The following is a 21906-nucleotide window of genomic DNA, read 5'->3' as shown; positions in this document are numbered from 1 at the left end:
GTAATAATTTTATAGCCACCTCCTGTTGCTATTGCTATGAGTTTAAGTGCTGCGAGTATCCACTTAAAATGCCATGGGACACTAATCATCTCTGTATGAGCAGTTCATCTCTCTGGTAAATTGCCTATTGCAGTAAAAAGTAATCTCTTGTGGTTCTGTAGTGTTTTTCACTGTGTTTAGTGCAATACTGTAAACATTGAATAACGCCATGGCACCCATACAAAGTGCCGCTACTGATGTTGGAAGTGCTCCTAAGAAGCAGAGAAAATTCATGACGTTATAAGAAAAAGTTGAAATGCTTGACATGTATTGTAGATTGAAGTCTGCAGCTGTGGTTGCCCATCATTTCAAGATAAATGAATTCAGCTTAAGAATCATTGTAAAAAAGAAAAGAAAATTCATGAATCTATCACTGTAGCTACACCAGCAAGCGTGGAAAACTTACACTTTTAGCAAAATGTCTTTTTATCTAGTATTGAAAATGCAGTTTTTCTGTGGGTAAAGGATTGCTGTAAGAAAGGCATACCTATAAACTGTGATGTGAATTGAGAAAAAGTGAAGTCATTATGTGACGACTTAGAGCAAAAAGAAGGTGAAGGATGTAAAACTGAAGATTTTAATACCAGCAAAGGATGGTTTGATAATTTTAAGAAGGGGTTTGGCTTTAAAATGTCAAGATAACAAAAGAAGCAGCTTCTACCAACCAAGAGGCAGCAGACAAGTTCTCAGATGCCATTAAGAAAATCATTGAGGAGACAGAATATCTGCCTCAACAGGTTTCTAATGTGGATCAAAGTGCCCTATTCTGGAAAAAAAAATTCCACAAAGGACATTTATTAGTAAGGAAGAGAAGTGAGCACAATAATTTAAGGCAGGAAGGGATAGGCTACCTCTACTCTTTTGTGCAAATTGTTGGGGTGGGGGTGTTGTTCATGACTGCCTTTATCTATAAAGCTGCTCATCCTGGAGTTGAAGGGAAAAGAAAAACAAGCTGTCAGTCTTATAGTTGTACAACAAGAAGGCCAAGACAATGAGAATGCTTTTTCTGGATTGGTTCCATCAATGCTTTGTCCCTGAAGTCAGGAATTACCTTTTACATTTTTTTCTGATATTAGACAGTGCCTCTGGCCACCCAAAACCTCATGGATTCAACACTGAAGCTGTCAATGTGTCCTACTTGCCCCCAAACACAATGTCTTTAACTCAGCCTCTAGATCCTTGGCTCATAAGAACCTTTAAGGCTTATTACACAAGGTACTCTATGGAAAGGATTGTCAATGCCATGAAAGAGAACTCTGATAGAGAGAGCATCATGATGGTCTGGAAGGATTACACCACTGAAGATGTCATCGTTGTTACAAAAAAGTAGGTTACCAAGATTGAAATAATAAATTCCTGCTGGAGAAAATGATACAGATATTGAGGATGACTTCACAGGATTTATCACAAAGCCAATCAAAGAAATCATGAACGATATTATGGATATGGCAAAAAAAAAAAAAAAAAAAAGGTGAAAAGTGAAGGGTTTCAAGATCTGGATCTTGGAGAAATGTAAGAGCTAATAGATACCACACCAGAAGAATTAGCAGAGTAAGACTTGGTGGAGATTGGTGCTTTCAAACCAGTGCCACATAATGAGAAAGAAGACATAGAAAAGGCAGTGCCAGAAAACAAATTGACATTAGACAATCTGGCAGAAGTGTTCCAATTATTCAAGACTGCTTTTGACATCTTGATACAGGCACTGAAACTAAAGCAGTTGAAGAAAGATTTTACCATATAGAACATTTTTAGAGAAATGAAAAAAAGCAAAAAATCAGACAGAATTACAATGCATTTTCATAGTTTCACTGAGTGTCCTGACTCTCTTTCCTCCCCTTCCATCCTCCATCTCTTTTGCCTCTGTTGCTCCTAAGACAGGGAGACCAACCTCTCCTCTTTCTCCTTCTCCTCAGCCTGTTCAGTGTGAAGATGAACAAGATGAAGACTTTTATGATGATCCACTTCCATGTAATGAAAAGTAAATATAGTTTCTCTTATTACTTTCTTAATAACATTTTCTTTTCTCTAGATTACTTTATTGTGAGAATACAAAACATATACAAAATATGTGTTAATTGACTGCTTATGTTATTGGTAATGCTTCCAGTCAACATGGGCTATTAGCAATTATGCTTTGTGGGAGTCAGAAGTTATACTCCTATTGCACAGGGTATTGGCATCTCCTAACCCCACATTATTCAAGGTTCAACTGTAGGGTAACACCCCTGATCCTGACAAAAGCTGACAGAGGAACTCTAACAGGTTGATTATTTTTATCATAAATGGTTATGAGGGAAACAGAAAACTATAAGGATCATGTTTGCATATTGCAATTTAAAAAATCCATGAGCAGCCTAGCATTTTAGAGCCTTGTTGCAACTTGGGTACATTCTTTTCCTTCCCTCCCTCCCTTCCTCCCTCCCTTCCTCCTTCCCTCCCTTCCTTCCTTCCTCCCTCCTCCCTCCCTTCTTCACTCCCTCCTTCTTTCTTTTCTTTTCTTTTTTTTTTCCCCAAATAGAACCTTTATTACTTTTCTAATCGCCTCTTACACTTTCTTGCCAAATGCTTTTGGTGCAGGTGCTTTCTGGCCTGGAGCTTTTTGACCCTTCTGAGCTCTTGGAGGAGGTGCTGCCTTCTGGCCTGTGACTTTCTGGACAGGAACCTTCTGAGCCGGGGCCTTCTTGCCCGCAGCAGTCGTTTTTTGTTTGTTTGTTTGTTTTTTGCTAGAACTTTAACAGCAGCAGCAGCACCCTTCGTGGCAGGAGCTTTTTTTGGGAGAAGCTTACAGGAGGCCTGCCTTTTGAGGCTTCTTAACTTCATGCTTGATTATTTTGTTCTTCATTTTCTTTGCCTTCATAACTTTAAAATGATCAAAATCTGTCATCTTGGCTTTCCTTTCTCTGGCTTCAATATTCTTGGCCTATCGTGTGGCTGCTCATTTTGTACTGATGTTTGCCTTCTGCCAGGCTTGTTGGACATACTTCTGGTGGGCACTGTGTGGAAACTTGAGGATGAAATCAGCATGCACTTGAAAGGCATGGCTTGTCTCCTCATTTGAGTGCACGGGACCTGTTCTGTTCAACCAAAGCCCTGTTCTGATCGATAACATCTACAATTGTGACCAATTTTCTGGCACAAGGTCCAAAGAAGATGTAGGCCACACGGCCAACCTCCATGAAGCACCTGAACACCATGTTGATGGCATTCGGTGAGAAGGAAGAAGGCTGGGTGCATTTTTTAACAAAATATTAGTTATTGACAGGGCATGGTGGCTCACGCCTGTAATTCCAGCACTTTGGGAGGCCCAGGTGGGTGGATCACTTGAGGTCAGGAGTTTGAGACCAGCCTGACTAACATGGTGAGACCCCATCTTTACTAAAAATACAAAAATTAGCCAGGTGTTGTGGTGGGCACCTGTAATTCCAGCTCCTCAGGAGGCTGAGGCAGGAGAATCACTTGAACCTGTAAGGCAGAGGTTGTGGTGAGTCGAGATCATGTCACTGCACTTCAGCCTGGGCAACAGAGCAAGACCCTGTACTCCAGCCTGGGCGACAGAGCAAGACCTTGTCTCAAAAACAAATAAATAAATATATAATTAGTTATCACTGTAACCCTGACTTCTATATTCTTCAGAGTTACTTTATGCTTGTTAAAAATAGAATCCCCTTTATTGTTCCAGATCTATATGATTAATCATGGTTTTAAAGCCATATATATATATATTTTTGAGACAAAGTCTTGCTCTGTCGCCCAGGCTGGAGTACAGTGGCATGATCTTGGCTAACTGCAGCCTCTGCCTCCTGGGTTCAAGCAATTCTCCTGCCTCAGCCTCCTGAGTAGCTACAGGCACATACTGCCATGCCCAGCTAATTTTTGTATTTTTGGTAGAGATGGGGTTTCACCATGTTGGCCAGGATGGTCTTGATCTCCTGACTTTGTGATCTACCCGCCCCTGCCTCCCAAAGTGTTGGGATTTTAGGCGTAAGCCACTGCACTCAGCCTAAAGCCAGATTATTTTTATAAAATTTTAGTGAGCATGTACCCAGCTGACATGATTGAAAATGTAGATTTGTGTACAGAGAATCACAGGATCACAAAATCACAAACAGTGGAATGAGGTGGCTTTCAATGGCAACTCACTCAGGAAATATGCTTTGAGAACCTGTGGCAAGCAGAGTGCCAAGAGCTGGATGGTTAGACACAATTTTGCCAGTGAAGATTGACTCTTAAATATGGGGAACCAGTCACTCTAACTCACTGGTAGTGTTGTTTTATAAAGTTCTTAATGTTATTTTACACCATGTTAAGAAGCTAAATGAACTCTCTTCCAAACCCTCACTTGAGGAAACCGGGGTGGACAGGAAAGTGACTAACTCCCTCCAGTCTTATGGTTAATTTCAAATATTTGAATGCTGCACGATACCTAGCTCATGATAGACACAAAACTGAACTTTTAAATGAGTAAAGAATGAAATAAATTGAACCTAGGCTGAGCCAGAACAAGAACCTAGGTTTCTTTTTCTTCAAATCAATGCTTGTCACATTGTTGGTAGATTAGAGTTTTCTGAACCAGTCATTTGCAGACCAACATCATAATTTTTGCCACTTTAACCATTTAATTAAAGTCAGTTTTGAACCTAGTTTTATTCTAAGCAAAATGTTAACATCTGTGAATTGAGAATTAGTTGTATTATTCATATTTACTATAATGAAATAAATATGTAACTATTTTTAAAAGTTCATCTTGTACAACCAGATGTATAAATACCAATTTTGGGGGAAATGCTAATTAGAAAATACTGTCTAGAGAAAAATAAGGACTGTAAACCAAAAAGTATCTGAGACAGGTCTCAATCAATTTAGAAGTCTATTTTGCTAAGGTTAAGGACATACCTGGAATGAAAGAACACAGAATCAGAGAAACAGTCTGTAGTCTGCTCCTTTCTCCAAGGATGATTTTGAGAGTTTCAATATTTAAAGGGGAAAAGTGGGCTGGAGAGGAAAGAGCGAGGGTATAGTAATCTACATGTTGCAGAAGAAAAGGTGCAGGTAGGGGAATGGTGAATTATTTATTCATCTTGTGCTCAGCAAATCGGCACTTTACATAAGATAGGGTGAACACAGAGTAGCTACCTATGGAGATATTTAACCTTTTATCTGTAGCTACCTATGGAGATATTTAACCTTTTATCTGTAATTATCTGCTTAGGAACAGAAGGAAAGGCAGCTTCTTGTGTGACTCAGCTTTCAGCTTATTTTTCTCCTTCTGGCAGAGTGAATTGGAGTCCCGTGTTTTTATTTTCGTTTCACAGCACCCAAACTACAAAGAATCATTCCTAATTGTTTCCATTTTATGATAAAGTTCAAAGCTTGATTCCATAGAGACCTTGAAATCCTCTGGAATTCTCACTTGAGAAACTCTAAAAATACATTGGTAATTTCTTATTCCTATATCTATTGAACAAATAAATAAACATGACTGATCAAATTTATTTACTATTGGTTATTATTAGAAATTGTCATCTTGAGAAAAGTATACATGAACACCTTAATTTACCAAATAGCTATATGGTACACTGTTGGGTATACAATTAGTATACAATTAGGTCTACTTTTGAAATAAAGTTTTAACAAATAGGATATATTCTTTACTCACCAAATTTGAAAGAGTATTCATTCTTCAATGAATTCAGTAACCTTTCAAGTGAAAAAAATGAGTAAAAAAGAAAATGTGAGTTATTTAGGAAAGAGATGAAACATGTTTTGCAAATTAATGAGCTTAAAGCATCAGAGAACACACCTGGTTATACTTGAAAGTTATCAAAAATGCTTCCATTTAGCATATTTCACCTTAAAATATCCACAGTATGTTTAGAACCCTCTAATTATTTATGACAAAATAGCAGCTTGTATGTGCACAATGAGAGTGAGTCAGACTAGAAGATCAAAAAGATCTTGGAAGTTCTCTATTTCATAATTTATCATTTCTTCCCCTACATAATACATTGTCTTGTAGAGTTTTCAATTAGGACTTCCCCCATTCTCTATGAAAACCATTTTAATTTTGTGCCTTTTTAAAGATGAACTATATTATCAATATTCACATAGTCCAGGTCACATGAATGGTCACCTTATAATTAAATATTTCTATACAATCTTAGTGGTTTCTATTTCTACTTATAGCCTTTCCTTATTCAGAAGAGGAAAATTTTTTATGGCCAAGTAATTTTTAAAACCATTTTTACTGAAAAATATAATACAAATATAGAATCTGTATAAAATAAATATGTAGTTTAATGAATGTTTATTTTATGATGAGTTTGTCAAAACTTCAACTCTCTTTTTTATGCTCACTTAGATGTACTGTATTTTTAGGCACTTTTTGGTCATTTCAAATTGGGTTTTCCCCCCTAATCATTTTAAGATACATCTTAATGATCGGCAATGCTATTTTATCAAATTTGAACATCTTGTGAAGGATATATTACTCTTTAATCTTGTAGTTACCTTTTTATATGTTATCTTTTTCAGATAGTTTCTAAAGACTTATTTAAAAGTTTAAATTATCTAGCAAACATAATTTGGTTCTGAAATTTGAAAAAGGTAAACACTCTAAAATAACTATATCCTACTTTATGGAAATCATTTTCTTGCATTTAAAAAATATTTTTGTCATCCAAACACTCATCCAAAATAAACCATTGGTTTTTCTGTCTATTTAAAAAGTATGTATTTGTGAACTCAAAATTATCTGAGACAGGTCTCAATCAATTTAGAAAGTTTATTTTGCCAAGGTTAATGATGTGCCCATAACACAGCCTTAGGAGGTCCTGACAATATGTTCCCACATATTGGAGTACAGCTTGCTTTTATACTTTTGAGGGAGACATAATACATCAATCAACACATGTTAGATGTACATTGGTTTGGTCTGGAAAGGCAGACAATTCCAAGTGGGGACTGCCAGTTTATAGATAGATTTAAAAATTTTCTGATTGGCTGTTGGTTGAAAGAGTTATTATCTAAAGACCTGGAATCAATAGAAAGGAATGTATGGGTTAAAATGATAAGGGATTATGAAGACCAAAGTTTTATCATGCAAATGAAGCCTCCAGGTAGTAGGTTTCAGAGATAATAGATTGCAAATGTTTCTTATCAGACTTCGGGTCTGTGTTGATGTTAATGCTGGTTGGCTTTTCCTGAATTTTAAAAGGGAGGAGTGTATAATGAAGCATGTCTGAACCCCTTCACATCATGGCCTGATTAGAGTTTTAGGTTAGCTTTGGAATGCCCTTGGCTGAGAGGAAGGATCCGTTCAGATAGTTGGGGGGCCTTATAATTTTATTTTTGGTTTACATATTTTAAATGTCCTCAAACTACAAGTTTTTTTCCCACTCCTTTTCACTCCAGTACAATTTATTTTATTTTTTTATTAAAAAAATTTTTTGTGAGTACATAATAGGTGGGTATATTTATAGGGGAGTGCAATTTATTTGGTAAAGGGCTTTTTTTTTTTTTTTTTTTTTAATCTTTGTCCTGTAGTGTTTTCCATAGCAGGATATTTTGTTTTTCTTTTGAGACAGAGTCTCACTCTGTCACCAGGTCGGAGTGCAGTGGCATGATCTTGGCTCACTGCACCCTCTACCTTCTGGGTTCAAGTGATTCTCCTGTCTCAGCCTCCCAACTAGCTGGGATTACAGGTGCCCACCACCACACCCAGCTAATTTTTGTATTTTTAGTAGAAATGGGTTTTTGCCATGTTGGCCAGGCTGGTAACCTGACCTCAGATGATCTGACTGCCTTAGCCTCCCAAAGTGCTAAGATTATAGGCATGAGCCACGGTGCCCAGCCTTATAGCTGGATTTTGATAATTTTTTGCAGGTGGTAGATTTTATATATTTCTCAGTTCTCTGTACTTACTGTTAAACTGATAATTTATGGGCTTAAGTCAGGCTCCATATTTTTTTTTTTATCAGACTTTCACAGGTGATGGTATATTCATTTTTCATTAGAAAGTAAATGATACCTGTCTCTCTTTGTGATGTTCATAACACTGATGCTCAGTGTCTAGATAACTGTTTCTCAGTCATCTTTTTAACTATACTCCTCCCCCTAAGGCCTTTTAAGACATTTTCTTAATGAAATTCTTCCTCTATGAAAATGTCTTTTGCCATACTTAGAAAACCTTTATTTCTTCAAACATTTTTCAGTACAATACTATTTTTCCTTTCCTTCTGGGACTCTGATGACTCAAATGTTAGATCTTTTTTTGGCGGCCCTTAGGTTTCTGAGCTTTTGTTCATTTTTTGTTTCAATAATTTTTCTCTCTGTTGTTCAGATTGGATAATTTCTACTGAAATTATCAAATTCACTAACTCATCTTTCATCTCCATCCTGCCACTGATTCTTTGTAGAGAGTTTTAAATTTCATTAAAATTGTAAAATGTAATTAAATAAATTTATTATTTTTCAGTTCTAAAAATTTCCATTTGGTTTTTATTTATATCTCCTATTTACATTATTCATATTTTCAATTATAATTTCTGTCTTGGGATTTTTCATGATTGCTTACACAGGTATTTTTGTAATAGCTGCTTAAAATCATTTTCAGATAATTTCAACATTTGTGTCATCTCATTGTTGGTATTCGTTGTTACTCTCAAGGGAATTGAGATTTGCATGGTTCTTCATAAGCAGAATAATTGTGAATTAGATCCTGGGTAATTTGACTATTACGTTATAAGCCCCTGGGTCTTGTGTAAATCCTATGGAGAATGTTGATATTTTTAATTTAGTAGGAACATGAGTTGGTTAGGTTGAGGCCTCAAGTTCCAATCTACCTTCTTTGGGTGGTGGTTCTAAAGTAATTTCAATTTGGAGTCTTCGCAATTCTTTATTTTTATTTAATTCTAGCAGTCCTAATAACAGTTCAGTAAAGCAGGTATTACGATACTCATTTTACAAATAAAAGATAGGTTTGAATCCAGACTGTATCACTAGCTTTCTGATACTGGATAAGACAGTCTTTGATCCTTTATTTCCTAATCTGTAAAATGGAATTAGAAATATGTAGCTGACTATATGGTTTGAGGACTAAGTAAAACAACACGTGTAGCATACCTAGGATATTGTAGACTCTAAAAAAATCATGGCTAGTTGTGATGGTTAATGCTGAGTGTCAACTTGATTGGATTGAAGAGTGTAAAGTATTCATCCTAGGTGTGTCTGTGAGGGTGTTGCCAAAGGAGATTAACATTTGAGTCAGTGGACTGACAAAGGCAGACCCACCCTTAATCTGGGTGGACACCATCTATCTAATCAGCTGCCAGCATGGCCAGGATATAAAGCAGGTAGAAAAACATGAAATGTCTAGATTGGCTTAGCCTCCCAGCCTACATCTTTCTCCCATGTTGGATGCTTCCTGCCTTTGAACATTGGACTCCAGGTTCTTCAGCTTTGGGACTTGGATTGGCTTCCTTTCTCCTCAGCTTGCAGACAGCCTATTGTGGGCCCTTGTGATCATGTGAGTTAATACTACCTAATACATTCCTATATAGATATATAAGTTCTGTCTCTCTAGAGAACCCTAATATACTAGTCTTCTCATTTTAAAAAATCAGTTTTATTGAGGAAAAATTACTATCAATGCACAAATTTTAAGTTATAGAAGATGACTTTTGACATTCACGTACACTGTGTAACCATCACCCACATCAGTAAGATATTACAGGACATTTTCATTACCCCAAACAGTCTCATCATGCTCCTTTGAGTCAGCCCTCCTCTCAGCTTCTACCCTAGGCAATCACTGATCTGATTTCTGTCACAATTGATAAGTAAAGCACTAGAACTTTACATTAAGAAAACGATAAAGTCTGGATATTTTCACTCAACATAAATATTTTAGATTCATCCATTAACAACGGTTTATTCTTCATGTTTATCTCAGAAATGTATTATTTTATAATTGCTGGCTAGTAGTTCAGTATTTTTGGAATGTTTTTCTATTGTTGATTGACATAGCTCTTAGATATGCTGAATTCAAGTCATTTATTAATGTACTGTGACTATTGTTTTTTCAAGCCTGTGAATTATCTTTCATTTTCATCACGAGGTCTTTCAGAGAGCAGAAAACCTCACTTTTTATGAAGTTCAATAATTAAAAAATATTTTAAAAATTACTTTCTTTTTGTGTGTGACTTTCCCTGTGACCCACAGTTTGTTTAGAAGTACATAGTTTGATTTCCAACTATTTGGGGATTTACAAATACCATTCTGTTAATGATTTCTAGTTTAATTCTTTTGTGGGTAGAGACAATAATTTTTATGATTTCAATTATTTAAAATTTGCTGAGATTTGTTTTAGGATACACAGTGTAGTCTATTTTGATAAATGTTCCAAGTGCATTGGAAAAGAAAGTGTGTTCTTCAGTTATTGGGTGGAATGTTCTACAAATGTCTATTAGGGCAAATTGGTTGATAGCACTGTTCAGGACTTCTATATCAATAGTTAAGAAAATTGCTAGCCTTTTTTCAAAATCACCTTTGTAGCTTTCAAAAATACTAATGCCTATATCTCACTCCGTGAGATTGTGATTTATTCTGAGGTGTGGTCTGTTCACTGGAATAATTAAAAGATTCCAGGTGATTCTAATACACTGAAAACTTTGGGACATGAGTTCTGTACACTTATATTTTTCTGTATACTTGTTTTACAAATTGCAGAGCAGGGAATAATGAACTGTTTGAGTTCAATTAATTTTTGATTCATTGCTATTTTGTAGCTCTGTGGTAAGGATTTTGCATCTTCTTGATGAATATGCCCCTTTATCTCATTATTTTAATGTTACTTTCCCTAATTATTAGTGAAGGTAAACATTTTTTAAAAAGCCTTTCTGGCCATTCAGTTTTCTTCTTCTGTAAGTGGACTACTTATGTTATTTGCATATATTTATCTTGAGTTGTCTTTTTCTTACTGATTTGTCTGAATTCTTTATATTTTCAGAGTTTTACTATATTCTGCCAACCTGTGGCTTGTTTTTAACTTGATTAGAGATGGCGTCTCTCCTGTTTATAAAACTTTTGCATTTTAAAATAATCAATATTTTACGTCTTTCCTTAATGAATCGTGCTATTTCTTCCTTATGGTGATATCATAAAGACATGTGCTTTTCTTCTAAAAATTTAGAGTTTTTTTTTTTTCACATTTTGGGTCATTATTTCATTTGGAATTTAGTTTTGTTTCTGTTGTGGTATCAGAATCCAATTTCATATTTTTATATAAATAGTCAATTTAACTAAAACCACCATACTTTGTGTTTTCTATATCCAATGAACAGCTATTGTACTAATTTACACTCCCAACAGTAATAGCCAAAATGTGGAAGCAACCTAAGTGTCCACTGATAGATGAATAATAAACAAAATGTGGTATAATACACATAATAAACAATATACATAATACTATTCAGCCTTAAAAAGGAAGTTCTGCAAGATGCTATAACATGGATGAACCCTGAGGACATTATGCTAAATGAAATAAGCCAGTCACAAAAGGGCAAATTCTTTATCATTCCACTTATGTGAAGCACCTAGAGTAGTCAAACTGATAAACAGAAAGTAAGATGATTACTGCCAGGAGATGAGGGGAGTAGGAAATGGAGAGTTGTTTAATAGGGATAGAGTTTTAGTTTGGCAAGATGAAAAGAGAGATTGGTTCTGGAGACTGGTTGAACAACAATGCAGAATATATCTGATACTACTGATGTTAAAAATGGTTAAGATGGTAAATTTTATTTTATGTATATTTCACTACAATTAAAACTATTTAAAAATACTGTTGTAGCAAAAACAAAAAGTTGCTTTTAATAGTTTTTCTTGATCTTTGGTATCCTGCAATGTCACCATTGCATAGATTTCTTTGTATTAATTCTGCTCAAGAAAAAGTACTTTTTGAACCTGAAAATTCAAATATTCCACAATCTTGGAAAATTCTTAATTATTACTCTTTGAATACTGCCTGCATCCATTCTCTCTAGTCTCTTTTTTTGGCACTCCTATTAGATTTATGTTGAATTTTTTTTCATTTATTTAGCTCCTACATTGCATTCTAGTAAATTTCCTCAAATTGAATATTGTAGTCCCAGCCAAATGTAGTTCTCAAAACACTGAATGGAAGATCTTTTTATAGCGCTCTTAAAATGATTAAGGGATGTGTCAGCAAACTGTGCCAGAATTAAAAAGTCAAGAAACAGGGAGACATAAGGCTTGTCTCTACAGCTCAGGAGACTGTGCCAAAGCCAAAATAATAATGTATTGCTGTGATGCCTACTTTGTACTCAACGAATATTAAAGTAGGATGCCGCTTTGTGTCAAGTGCTAGATTACGATGAGCGGTGTCACAAAGATCACTCTACACTCAGAGTTTGGCACTTCATACCATATGTGTGACCTTGAGCAAGACATGTATCTACGCTCAGGCTTCAGTTCCTTTCTGTGGGTTGCTGCTGGCTCCAACAGGTAAGGTGGGCAGAAGTGCTATGCCTAAGTACCACTAGGGTATTTTCTCAATTCTAAAATATTAAATGGCCACGCACTACAGATTTAATAATAGTTTGGGAGGAGGGGAGTGAGGAAAGAAACATTCCACTAGCGCTACTTTTTGAGCTTTCCGATTTCGGAAATAAGAAAAATATTAAAAAGTCTGCTCTTAGAATTGAGGAACCACGGTGTCGCACTGACTTTCTCTGCTCAGTTCGCAATCAATCTTTTCTTGAACTTGAATGACTTCTCGGTCGCTCATACCAACCTCTTTCCTGATTTTTGCATTCTGGGATTCTCATTCCAATTCTCAGGTTTCCTGTGAGACCTGAGGAGCCGTTTCACTAGGGCGGCTTCGCTTCGCTTCTGTACTATCATTGGCTGTCGCTCTTCCAGGGCCCGCCCACAGCGACCTCAATCCTGATTGGATGTTAGTGTCCTTTTGTTATGGCGAAGGTGGATCCCGGAGCTTTGCGATTGGACGACTTGGGGGCGGTGGGCGGCTAATGCGCAGGCGTATATTTTCGAGTCAGGATTGGCGGGTGAGGGGCCGGGATGGGGCGGGACTCTTCTCTCGGCGCACGTTCTGTGGCCAGAGTGGGCGGAGCTGCCGGTGTCAGTTGGTCCAAGTGTCCCCGCCCGAGGTGTCGGCTACATCCCTCTCTCTCCTGGCGCTTCCAGCGGAAGGTGAGGACTGTCCTGGGCTGCGAAGGGCCTGGCCCCAGGCGACTAGAGCTGCAGCTTCGGTACCGCCGAGGGCCTGGAGGGCGGGGCGGGTTGGACGCGGCCCTGCACACCGGGGGCTCGGGAGGAGCGGTCTCGGGCCTGGGCATTTGGTGGACGGCGGAGGCCTGGCTCCCTGCAGAACCCTTGCGCAACCTCTTTTTCTCCTGTTTTCGTGGTCAGGCACAGGCGTTCTTTAGGAGAGGGGCCTCCCGCGGTCCCTGACGCAGACATTCTGCTGCTTTCTCCCCGCAGCTCCCGGGTTGGGAGCCGCTTTGCAGTCTCCGGCTCTGGAATGGGACTCCGGGAGGGGCGTTTGGGTGGGATGGGACCTGGCACTCCTGGACGTAGCAGTGGCTGCTCTCCTAGAGCCTGAGAGATGGGAGAAGACATCGAGGTGGGGAGGGAGCCTCGTGAGCCGTAAAATAAGGATTGGAACATCTTTCCAGGCTGCGAAAGCGGCACCTGGGTTTGTTTCTTCATCAACTTCTGCCCAGAGTCCCACTGAACAAGTTTTGGAAAGGTTTGGGCTTAAAGGCAGGGCTTCTGTTATACAATGTATCAACCTCAGACTATTGCGCAGCAATAAGGACGGATGCCATTCCAGGTGTTCCCAGCACGCTGTCTATACCCGAGGACCCAAAGCTATGTCCATGTATTCTGGTACCTGTATCCCTAACCGATTAAAGTCAGTGTAGCTAGCCGTTCCCTGAGAATATCGATTCCGTTTAAATCCTCATTTGGCCAAACAATTCCTTGATCTTGTGGAATTTGAAACTGAATTTAACCAGAACAAGTCAAAGCAGAACCTGAACAGATCTGAACAGACAAACTGAAGGGAATGGAATTTATCTTCAGTTGCTTAGTAAAGAGTCCAAAGGAGTTTGACATCAGTGATTGCAAAATGTTTGGCAAACTTAAGGTTAGGGCCATATTAAAGTTTCTTCCATTGCAGAATGGAAAAAGCATGGATTGTGAAGTTAGACCTGGGTTCAAATTCGTGGTAGAGACGTTGGCTGTGAAACCTCTGAAATGATAGCCTTTCTGAATGATACGTAGCCTTTCTGAAATTTAGTGTCCATATCTGCAAATTGCAATTTCCTTCTGTTTATTTGATGAAATAATATATGCAAAGCTTTTAGCACATTAAAGCACGAAGACATTATTTTAGCAGTCTTACTAGTTCTCTGGTATGACAGATGGTGAAATCAATTTTAGATGCAGAAAATTTGAATGGCTGAAGGTGGACGGGTATTAGGAAAAAGTCTCAAAATCTCAAGTCTCTGATGTGACAATAGCTGTGGTGGAATGGTGTAAAAAACACTTGGGCATTTGTTGTAGTCTTGGCCCTGTTGCTAACTACTTCTGTGGTCTTCAGTAAGCCATTGTCATCTTTGGCCCTGATTTATTTGTAAAATGAAGCAGCTGGACCAGATGGTTTTCTTAAAATTCTTTTTTTGACCCAAATTAGAGCTAAAAGGTAGAGAAGATAATAGTAGACATTTATTGCATACCTACTATGTACTAGGTACTGTTGCAAACACATTGTGTCTATCAACTCATTCTCACAACAAACCCATAGGATATGTACGGTTATTATCCACATTTTACAAATGATGAAACTAAGGCCGAGGTGTTAACCTTGCCTGAGGTTCCAGAGCTTATGAATTGCAGAGCTAGGATTTAAATCCAGGTACTGAGTCCATGTTGTTAATCATTGTGCCAAGCTGCCTCTTGAGGAGAATGATATTGTGGATATTGTATACCATTAAAGGTACTATAAAAGAAGATGGGGCATGTTTCATAAGATGATTGCTTTGGTCACAGGTGTGTGCATGGCAAAATTAATGAAATGGATCTTGTCCTAATGCTTGCCACATTTCCTGGTTTGTATTCTCTCAATGCAGTCTGTCTCCTGGACTTATCAAAAAATAATTCTAGATTCCCTTCTATTAACCAAGGCTAGATACCCAAATTTACTGTGGTTTTTGAGAAACCTTTAAAAGGTCTGACCTAGACATAAATCAGAGCTGAAGAATCTCAGCAAACCACCGTTTCTGGGCTAAGGTGGTTTAGGATAGGCAGAGCAGCCTCAGCACCCCAAATTCATTTCAGTGTTCCCACACTTGAGCTGACTTGGTCTGAATTTTCTCGTTTTTCATCAGATTTGCGTTTATATGTGGGAGCAGAAGGAGTTGAAAGTGAACTCTTAAGAGCATATTTGACATGGAGTTAGATTGATGTTATAGCAACTATAGGTAAAAAGGATTTTATGGTTGAAAAAGTTGAAGAACTCAGTATTAAGTACCTATCATGATGTAGTACTGTGTTAATGTAGACATTGTGCAGTTTGAGGATCAATACTATTTTAAAAGAAAATAAAATCCATGGCTAAAATACTTTGACATAAAGAACTCAGCAAATCTTTTGGTCCCATATGTTAAACAAATCAGTTTATTGCCCTAAATCTACTGAAAGATTTTGATATATATTAATACAATAGTAGCATTTTGAGGTGGGTCTGTTTGATCACATCACAATTGCTTCTTGTTCCTTTGTTGTGGAGAGGCAGCAGGTAATGCTGTGGTCCACTGTACTGAAGAGTAATGCCCTTGTGCCCAGGGCTGCCAGATAGAGTGGGTGAGTTTTGCATGGTACAGCCCTTGTGGTGCAATCTTACATAGACTGCCGTGAATTGTACTCACTCTTGTTGTATATCCTATAGCACTGTTCTTGTGGCATTACTTTTATGCTCCTGCCTCCACCCTAATCTTGAGCGTAAGAGTAATTTTTCCTTTAATCCATCTCCACCCTATTTTTCTGCTTTTTATTTTCTTTCACTTTTTCAGATGAAGTCACACTGTTGGTAAGCTATGAGTAGGTTTTCTGTTGTTTGGATTATATGTGGTCAGAATTTCAGAAACTGGCTTCTTTTTTTTTTAACCTCTTATATTGAGTTTGGAATACTTGTGCCTTTGCAGATTTTTTGATTTAATTTAAATATTAGTCTAAAACATAAGCAAAAGAAGACTACCCAATTCCTTTATTATATCTAACTTCAAAATCAGCTGTATTGATTTTCTGATTATCTGTTGTTTTGGCTTGTACATCTTATAATTTTTCTTAGCTATCATGAAAATTCATTCTAGCTGTAGCCTTAAAATCACTGGATATGAGAAATTTGAAGCACTTTTATTTTTTAGCAAAGACAGTTGCCAAATTGCAGCTTACTCTTGCTGAGCACCCCCACAATCACTTACTTCTGCTTTTGGCTGTTGCCTCTCTCATCTCTCTCAGACTTCTTTTAGCCAGATCAGTGGTTGAAATGGTATGAAAAGAGAGTGACCGTAGCACCTCGTTACAAGTGTGCTCCTCTATCAAGGAAATGTCAGATCAAGTTTTTACTAACATTGTTCCTCTTCAATTATATTTAAAGAGACATGTTTATTCAATGGAGAGGAATAGTTTTTGGCATGTGATCTTCAAATACTACAGAAGGCCAAATAACTTTAAAAAGAATCGTTGGAAAAATTTTAGTAATCTGTTTGGCTTTACATAGATGTACTAATATATGCTTCCTCTGAAATGCAGAGAACCTGAGAATTAAATCATGTGAAAAGAGGTCAGGGCATCCAGGTACCATGGCTTACACCTGTAATCCCAGCACTTTGGGAGGCCGAGGCAGGCAGATCATGAGGTCAAGAGATCAAGACCATCCTGGCCAAAATGGTGAAACCCTGTCTCTACTAAAAATACAAAAATTAGCTGAGCATGGTGGCGCGCACCTGTAGTCTCAACTACTCGGGAGGCTGAGACAGGAGACTCACTTGAACCCAGGAAGTGGAGGTTGCAGTGAGCTGAGATCGTACCACCGCACTCCAGCCTGGCAACAGGGCAAGACTCTGTCTCAAAAAAAAAAAAAAAAAAAAAGAGAGAAAGAGAAAGAGGTCGGGGAGAGCAACTTTAAATGTGGTTTAGATAAAGGGAATGATGCTTAGAAGACTTGGAGTGGGTTTATTCAGCATTATTAAGTTAATTCTATGCCATTTGTAGTTAATTCTTTAATAATATTATGCAAGAGATATTCAGTATTTTTTCTAGGTTAATGAGTGATATCTTACTTGACGTTTATGTATATGTACACTGGGCATTTTAATTTGAAGTTCATGTTATTATCTGAAGTATAACAAGATTTATGTAGATGTACACTGGGCATTTTATTTCCAATTTCATGCTAGTATCTGCTAATACAAGATTTGTATTAACAGAAGCTGTGAGAGAATGTAATGCACTGATATCCCTTGATTGTGAGTCTAGTTCTAGTATGTAGATATCCTTATTTAATAGGTCTGCTTTCTACTGTTTAAGATATGGAGGCATAACTGTGCCTTGGGTATAGTGGATATTCAGTAAATACTTGTTGAAAGAATAACACTGACAAGTCTAGGTTGCTTCAATGTGGTAGATTAGATTGGTTAACAAATTTGTTTTCAGTAATAATCTGGTAGCATTATTTAATATATTTTGAACCCAGTGAATGAAATGATTGTTAGCAATGGAGCAAAACATGTTTCGTAGAAATTTTGTTTTCTAATATTTAGAAGTCTTTATTGGTATAATAAAATGTTAGTATTTATTTACTTTATATACATCCTGATTAGTCTTTTGAGTTAACCCTGATTGAGAGGTGATGAGTGGACATTTTTTTCATTTATTCCATATTAATGTTTTAGATGTCAAGTATTTTTCTTTTTTTTTTTCTTTTTGACATTAGTACTTTATTATTTTTAAATTTTTTTTAGGTATTTGTTCAATATCTGTATAATCTCTTTATTTATTTATTTTTATTTTACTTTAGGTGTGTACTATATCCAGTATTTCTTCCCATGTTATCCTTCCCCACCCACCGCTGTCCCTCCCCTGCCCCTCCAACTGCCCCCAGTGTGTGATGCTCCTCTCCCTGAGTCCACATGTTCTTATTGTTCAACACCCACCTATGAGTGAGAACATGCGGTGTTTGGTTTTCTGTTCTTTTGTCAGTTTGCTGAGAATGATGGCTTCCAAGTCCCTACAAAGGACATGAACTCATCATTTTTTATGGCTGCGTAGTATTCCATGGTGTATATGTACCACATTTTCTTTGTCCAATCTATCATTGATGGGCATTTGGGTTGGTTCCAGGTCTTTGCTATTGTACACAGGGCTGCAGTGAACATACGTGTGCATGTGTCTTTATAGTAGAACAATTTATAGTTCTTTGGATATATACCCAGTAATGGGATTGCTGGGTCAAATGGAATTTCTATTTCTAGATCCTTGAGAAATCACCACACTGTCTTCCACAATGGTTGAACTAATTTACACTCCCACCAACTGTGTAGGAGTGTTCCTATTTCTCCACATCCTCTCCAGCATCTGTTGTCTCCAGATTTTTTAATGATTGCCATTCTAACTGGTGTGAGATAATATCTCAGTATAGTTTTGATTTACATTTCTCTAATGACCAGTGATGATGAACATTTTTTCATATGTTTGTTGGCCTCATAAATATGTCTTCTTTTGAAAAGTGTCTGTTCATATCCTTTGCCCACTTTTGAATGGGGTTGTTTTTTTCTTGTATATCTGTTTTAGTTCTTTGTAGATTCTGGATATTAGCCCTTTGTCAGATAGGTAGATTGCAAAAATGTTTTCCCATTCTGTTGGTTGCCGGTTTGCTCTAATGATGGTTTCTTTTGCTGTACAGAAGCTCTGAATTTTAATTAGATCCTATTTGTCTATCTTGGCTTTTGTTGCCATTGCTTTTGGTGTTTTAGTCCTGAAGTCCTTGCTTATGCCTATGTCCTGGATGGTTTTGCCTGCATTTTCTTCTAGTGTTTTATGGTGTTAGGTTTTACGTTTAAATCTTTAATCCATCTGGAGTTAATTTTAGTGTAAGGTTTTTTCTTTTGAATTTTATTTGTAAAAATTAAACAGTATATGTAAAGCAATACTTTAATGATGAAAAATATTTGAAAAAATTTTATCTTCATGGATACCGTCATCCATAATATCAGAACATTTTTTCATTTTCATGTTTACTCTATGCATATTTATGTATATTTTACATAATTTACATAAGTGAATATACAATTTTATATACATTATTTTATGTACTATTATCATCATAGTTATTTTCAGTAGCCACTCCATTAGAAATTATAACTATACTGAGGAGGGTGAGAAGGGAGGATTGCTTGAGTCCAGCAGTTTGAATACAGACTGGGCAAAATAGCAAGATCCCCATTTCCAAAATAAAAAAAAATCTTCTTAAAAACAAAATCACAGCTGTAATTTACCAGACTCTGAATGGACAGTTACACTGTTTCTGATTGACTTGGTTGTAAATAAGATTGAAGTGATTTTTATGTATATAACTCTTTCTTTGCATAATTGTCCTTAGCCTAAATTTCCAAGAGGAAAATACTTAGTTAAAAAAGATTTAAATGCTTTTATGAATCTTACCATACTGCTTTCCAAAAAAATGACATATTTAAAAGTTGTGTCCAATGTTTGTGTATTTGTTTTTCCATAACTCTTTGCTAGTACTGATCATTATCCCCTTTAAAAAATAATTTAATAGTTGTACAGTGGTATTTAATTTTATGTGTTTTTTGATTATCAAGAAGCTCAACATTTTCTCTCATTCAAACTATTTATATCCTTTGCTTGTTTACCCATTAGGCATTTACTTTATTCTTAGAAACAGTAAAGCATATGAAAAGTTCTACTATGTCATATTTAACAAAATCATCCTCCTTTGAAAAACAGGCTTATATTTTATTGTGGTATGTATCTATATTAATACATTTTTCTTATCGTAGACCATTCAGCAAGGATTTTATATCCAAGGCCCAAAAGTTTGTTACCCAAGATGATGAATGCTGACATGGATGGTACGTTCTTGATTTTCTTTTTTGTATGTTCCTGGTTTTGTGGATGCTTTTGCTTTATTAAGCAATGGAAAGGGCAGAGAAACAATATTTAGAAGGCTTTGATCTTGGCTAATTTACTTATTTATATCTCATCTAGTTTTAGAAAGGACCAACCAAAGCAGCTTCCATTCCTTAACTATGAGAGGTTGGCAAGTTATTTTTATCTTTTTTACCTTCATGTCCTTATCTACAGTTTGGGAGTACAAGGTTTTATTCCACAGGGCTGTGTATAAGTCAAGTAAGAATGAATATAAAACATTTTGCAGATTTTTAAGTGCTATACTACACAAATAATACCTAATGTCAATTAATAGTAAATTTGAACCTTTATATTACAGCAGTTGATGCTGAAAATCAGGTGGAACTGGAGGAAAAAACAAGACTTATTAATCAAGTGTTGGAACTCCAACACACACTTGAAGGTTAGCTTGCATTTTATAGTTTATTTGAATGACATCCAATTAATTGAAATTGTAAGCATTTATATGGCTAAATGTTGATGGTTAGGATGTATAACTTTTAAAAGAATGAACTTCAAAGTTAATTTCAATATATATATATATTTGTTTCTCTTCCTGGGTTGGTAGTTTAAATAGCAGATACACTTCAGTCAAGTCAAATAGTGTTCTTATGCTTCCCTCTTTAAAGCCTAACATAATGCTGGCTAGTATGAGACTCCCTTTTAAGTCCATACCATGTGTTAAGTCCACTTTATTATAGCTTATTTTAAGGTAAAAACAGTGTATTAGCCTTGGATATTTAAAAGGAATTCATCTGAATTTTTTCATTTTCTAAGTCTTCCATAAAATTAATACTAACAGTGAAACATCTTTTGAGTTTTAGAAATTGAGAGGTTGTGTTTTTGGTGCCACAGTGAGCAGATCATGTCACTCAGAACCTGCCACTGACTTGCCATTTTACAGCATTAATAAAAGTCACCTATGACTTTCCTATTAGCTTTCTTTTTTTTTTTTTTGAGATGGAGTTTCACTCCTGTTGCCTAAGTTGGAGCGCAGTGGCACGATCTCAGCTCCCCGCAACCTCCGCCTCCCAGGTTCAAGTGATTCTCCTGTCTCGGCCTCCCGAGTAGCTCGGATTACAGGCGCCTGCCACCACGCCTGGCTAATTTTTGTATTTTTAGTAGAGCCAGGGTTTCACTACGTTTGCCAGGCTGGTCTTGAACTCCTGACTTAGGTGATCTGCCTGCTTTGGCCTCCCCAAGTGCTGGCATTACAGGTATGAACCACCATGTGTGGCCCCTATTAGCTGAGTCATGTCACATGCATTGCCTCATACATTCCACCTCAGACTCACCTCCTTGCTGTTCTTTCAATATGCCAAGTATGTCTCTTAGCAGTTGCTGTTCCCTTCTGTTTGAATCCTCTTCCCTTAGTTGTATACCTTTATGGCTCATTCCCTCACTTCCATTAGGTCTCTGGTCATATTCCCCTAATCAAAATAACCAACCCTGAAAAGAGTAACCTTCCTTCTGCTTCGTATGTCCCTTTCCTTTCTTGCTTTCTCTCCAGACCAGCTCATCACTGTGTGACATCCTGTATATTTACTTATTTAATGCTTGCTTCTGATCCCTCTCAACCCCCATTAATGCACATGTGCACCTGTTTTGTTT

The 21906-nt window shown here is 37.0% G+C and overlaps 2 protein-coding genes and 1 pseudogene across 6 annotated transcripts in view; 1 reads left to right on the top strand and 2 right to left on the bottom strand.

Moving 5' to 3' along the window:
- The window catches only part of LOC105710741 (uncharacterized), a 90628-nt gene extending 77684 nt beyond the window's left edge, over positions 1-12944 (bottom strand). The window contains exons 1-3 of one of the 2 annotated variants that reach the window (XM_012443221.2): positions 12821-12944; positions 11153-11159; positions 5699-5739 (exon numbers count right to left, since the gene is read on the bottom strand). In XM_012443221.2, the coding sequence (XP_012298644.2) occupies positions 5699-5739; positions 11153-11159; positions 12821-12884 (112 nt within the window). In that variant the 5' untranslated portion in view covers positions 12885-12944. The remainder of the gene's footprint in view (positions 1-5698; positions 5740-11152; positions 11160-12820) is intronic. The other variant, XR_010345372.1, reaches the window with a different exon arrangement.
- Positions 1-21906, top strand: part of SCOC (short coiled-coil protein) — a 45299-nt gene that overhangs the window by 20887 nt on the left and 2506 nt on the right. Inside the window, exons 1-3 of one of the 4 annotated variants that reach the window (XM_012443223.2) lie at positions 1956-2020; positions 20166-20237; positions 20615-20698. In XM_012443223.2, coding sequence (XP_012298646.1) covers positions 1972-2020; positions 20166-20237; positions 20615-20698 — 205 coding nt within the window. In that variant the 5' untranslated portion in view covers positions 1956-1971. Of the gene's footprint in view, positions 1-1955; positions 2021-13088; positions 13329-20165; positions 20238-20614; positions 20699-21906 lie in introns of those variants that run through there. The other 3 variants (XM_021670324.2, XM_064383861.1, XM_012443222.2) reach the window with 3 other exon arrangements.
- Positions 2588-3236, bottom strand: LOC105710708 (large ribosomal subunit protein eL14-like; annotated as a pseudogene).

Source organism: Aotus nancymaae, unplaced genomic scaffold, assembly GCF_030222135.1.
Source record: "Aotus nancymaae isolate 86718 unplaced genomic scaffold, 86718_ANA_hifiasm-v0.15.2.pri h1tg000033l, whole genome shotgun sequence".
Taxonomy (NCBI): domain Eukaryota; kingdom Metazoa; phylum Chordata; class Mammalia; order Primates; family Aotidae; genus Aotus; species Aotus nancymaae.
The sequence above is the reverse complement of the archived record's forward strand: the minus strand, read 5'-3'. Positions and strand labels throughout refer to the sequence as shown.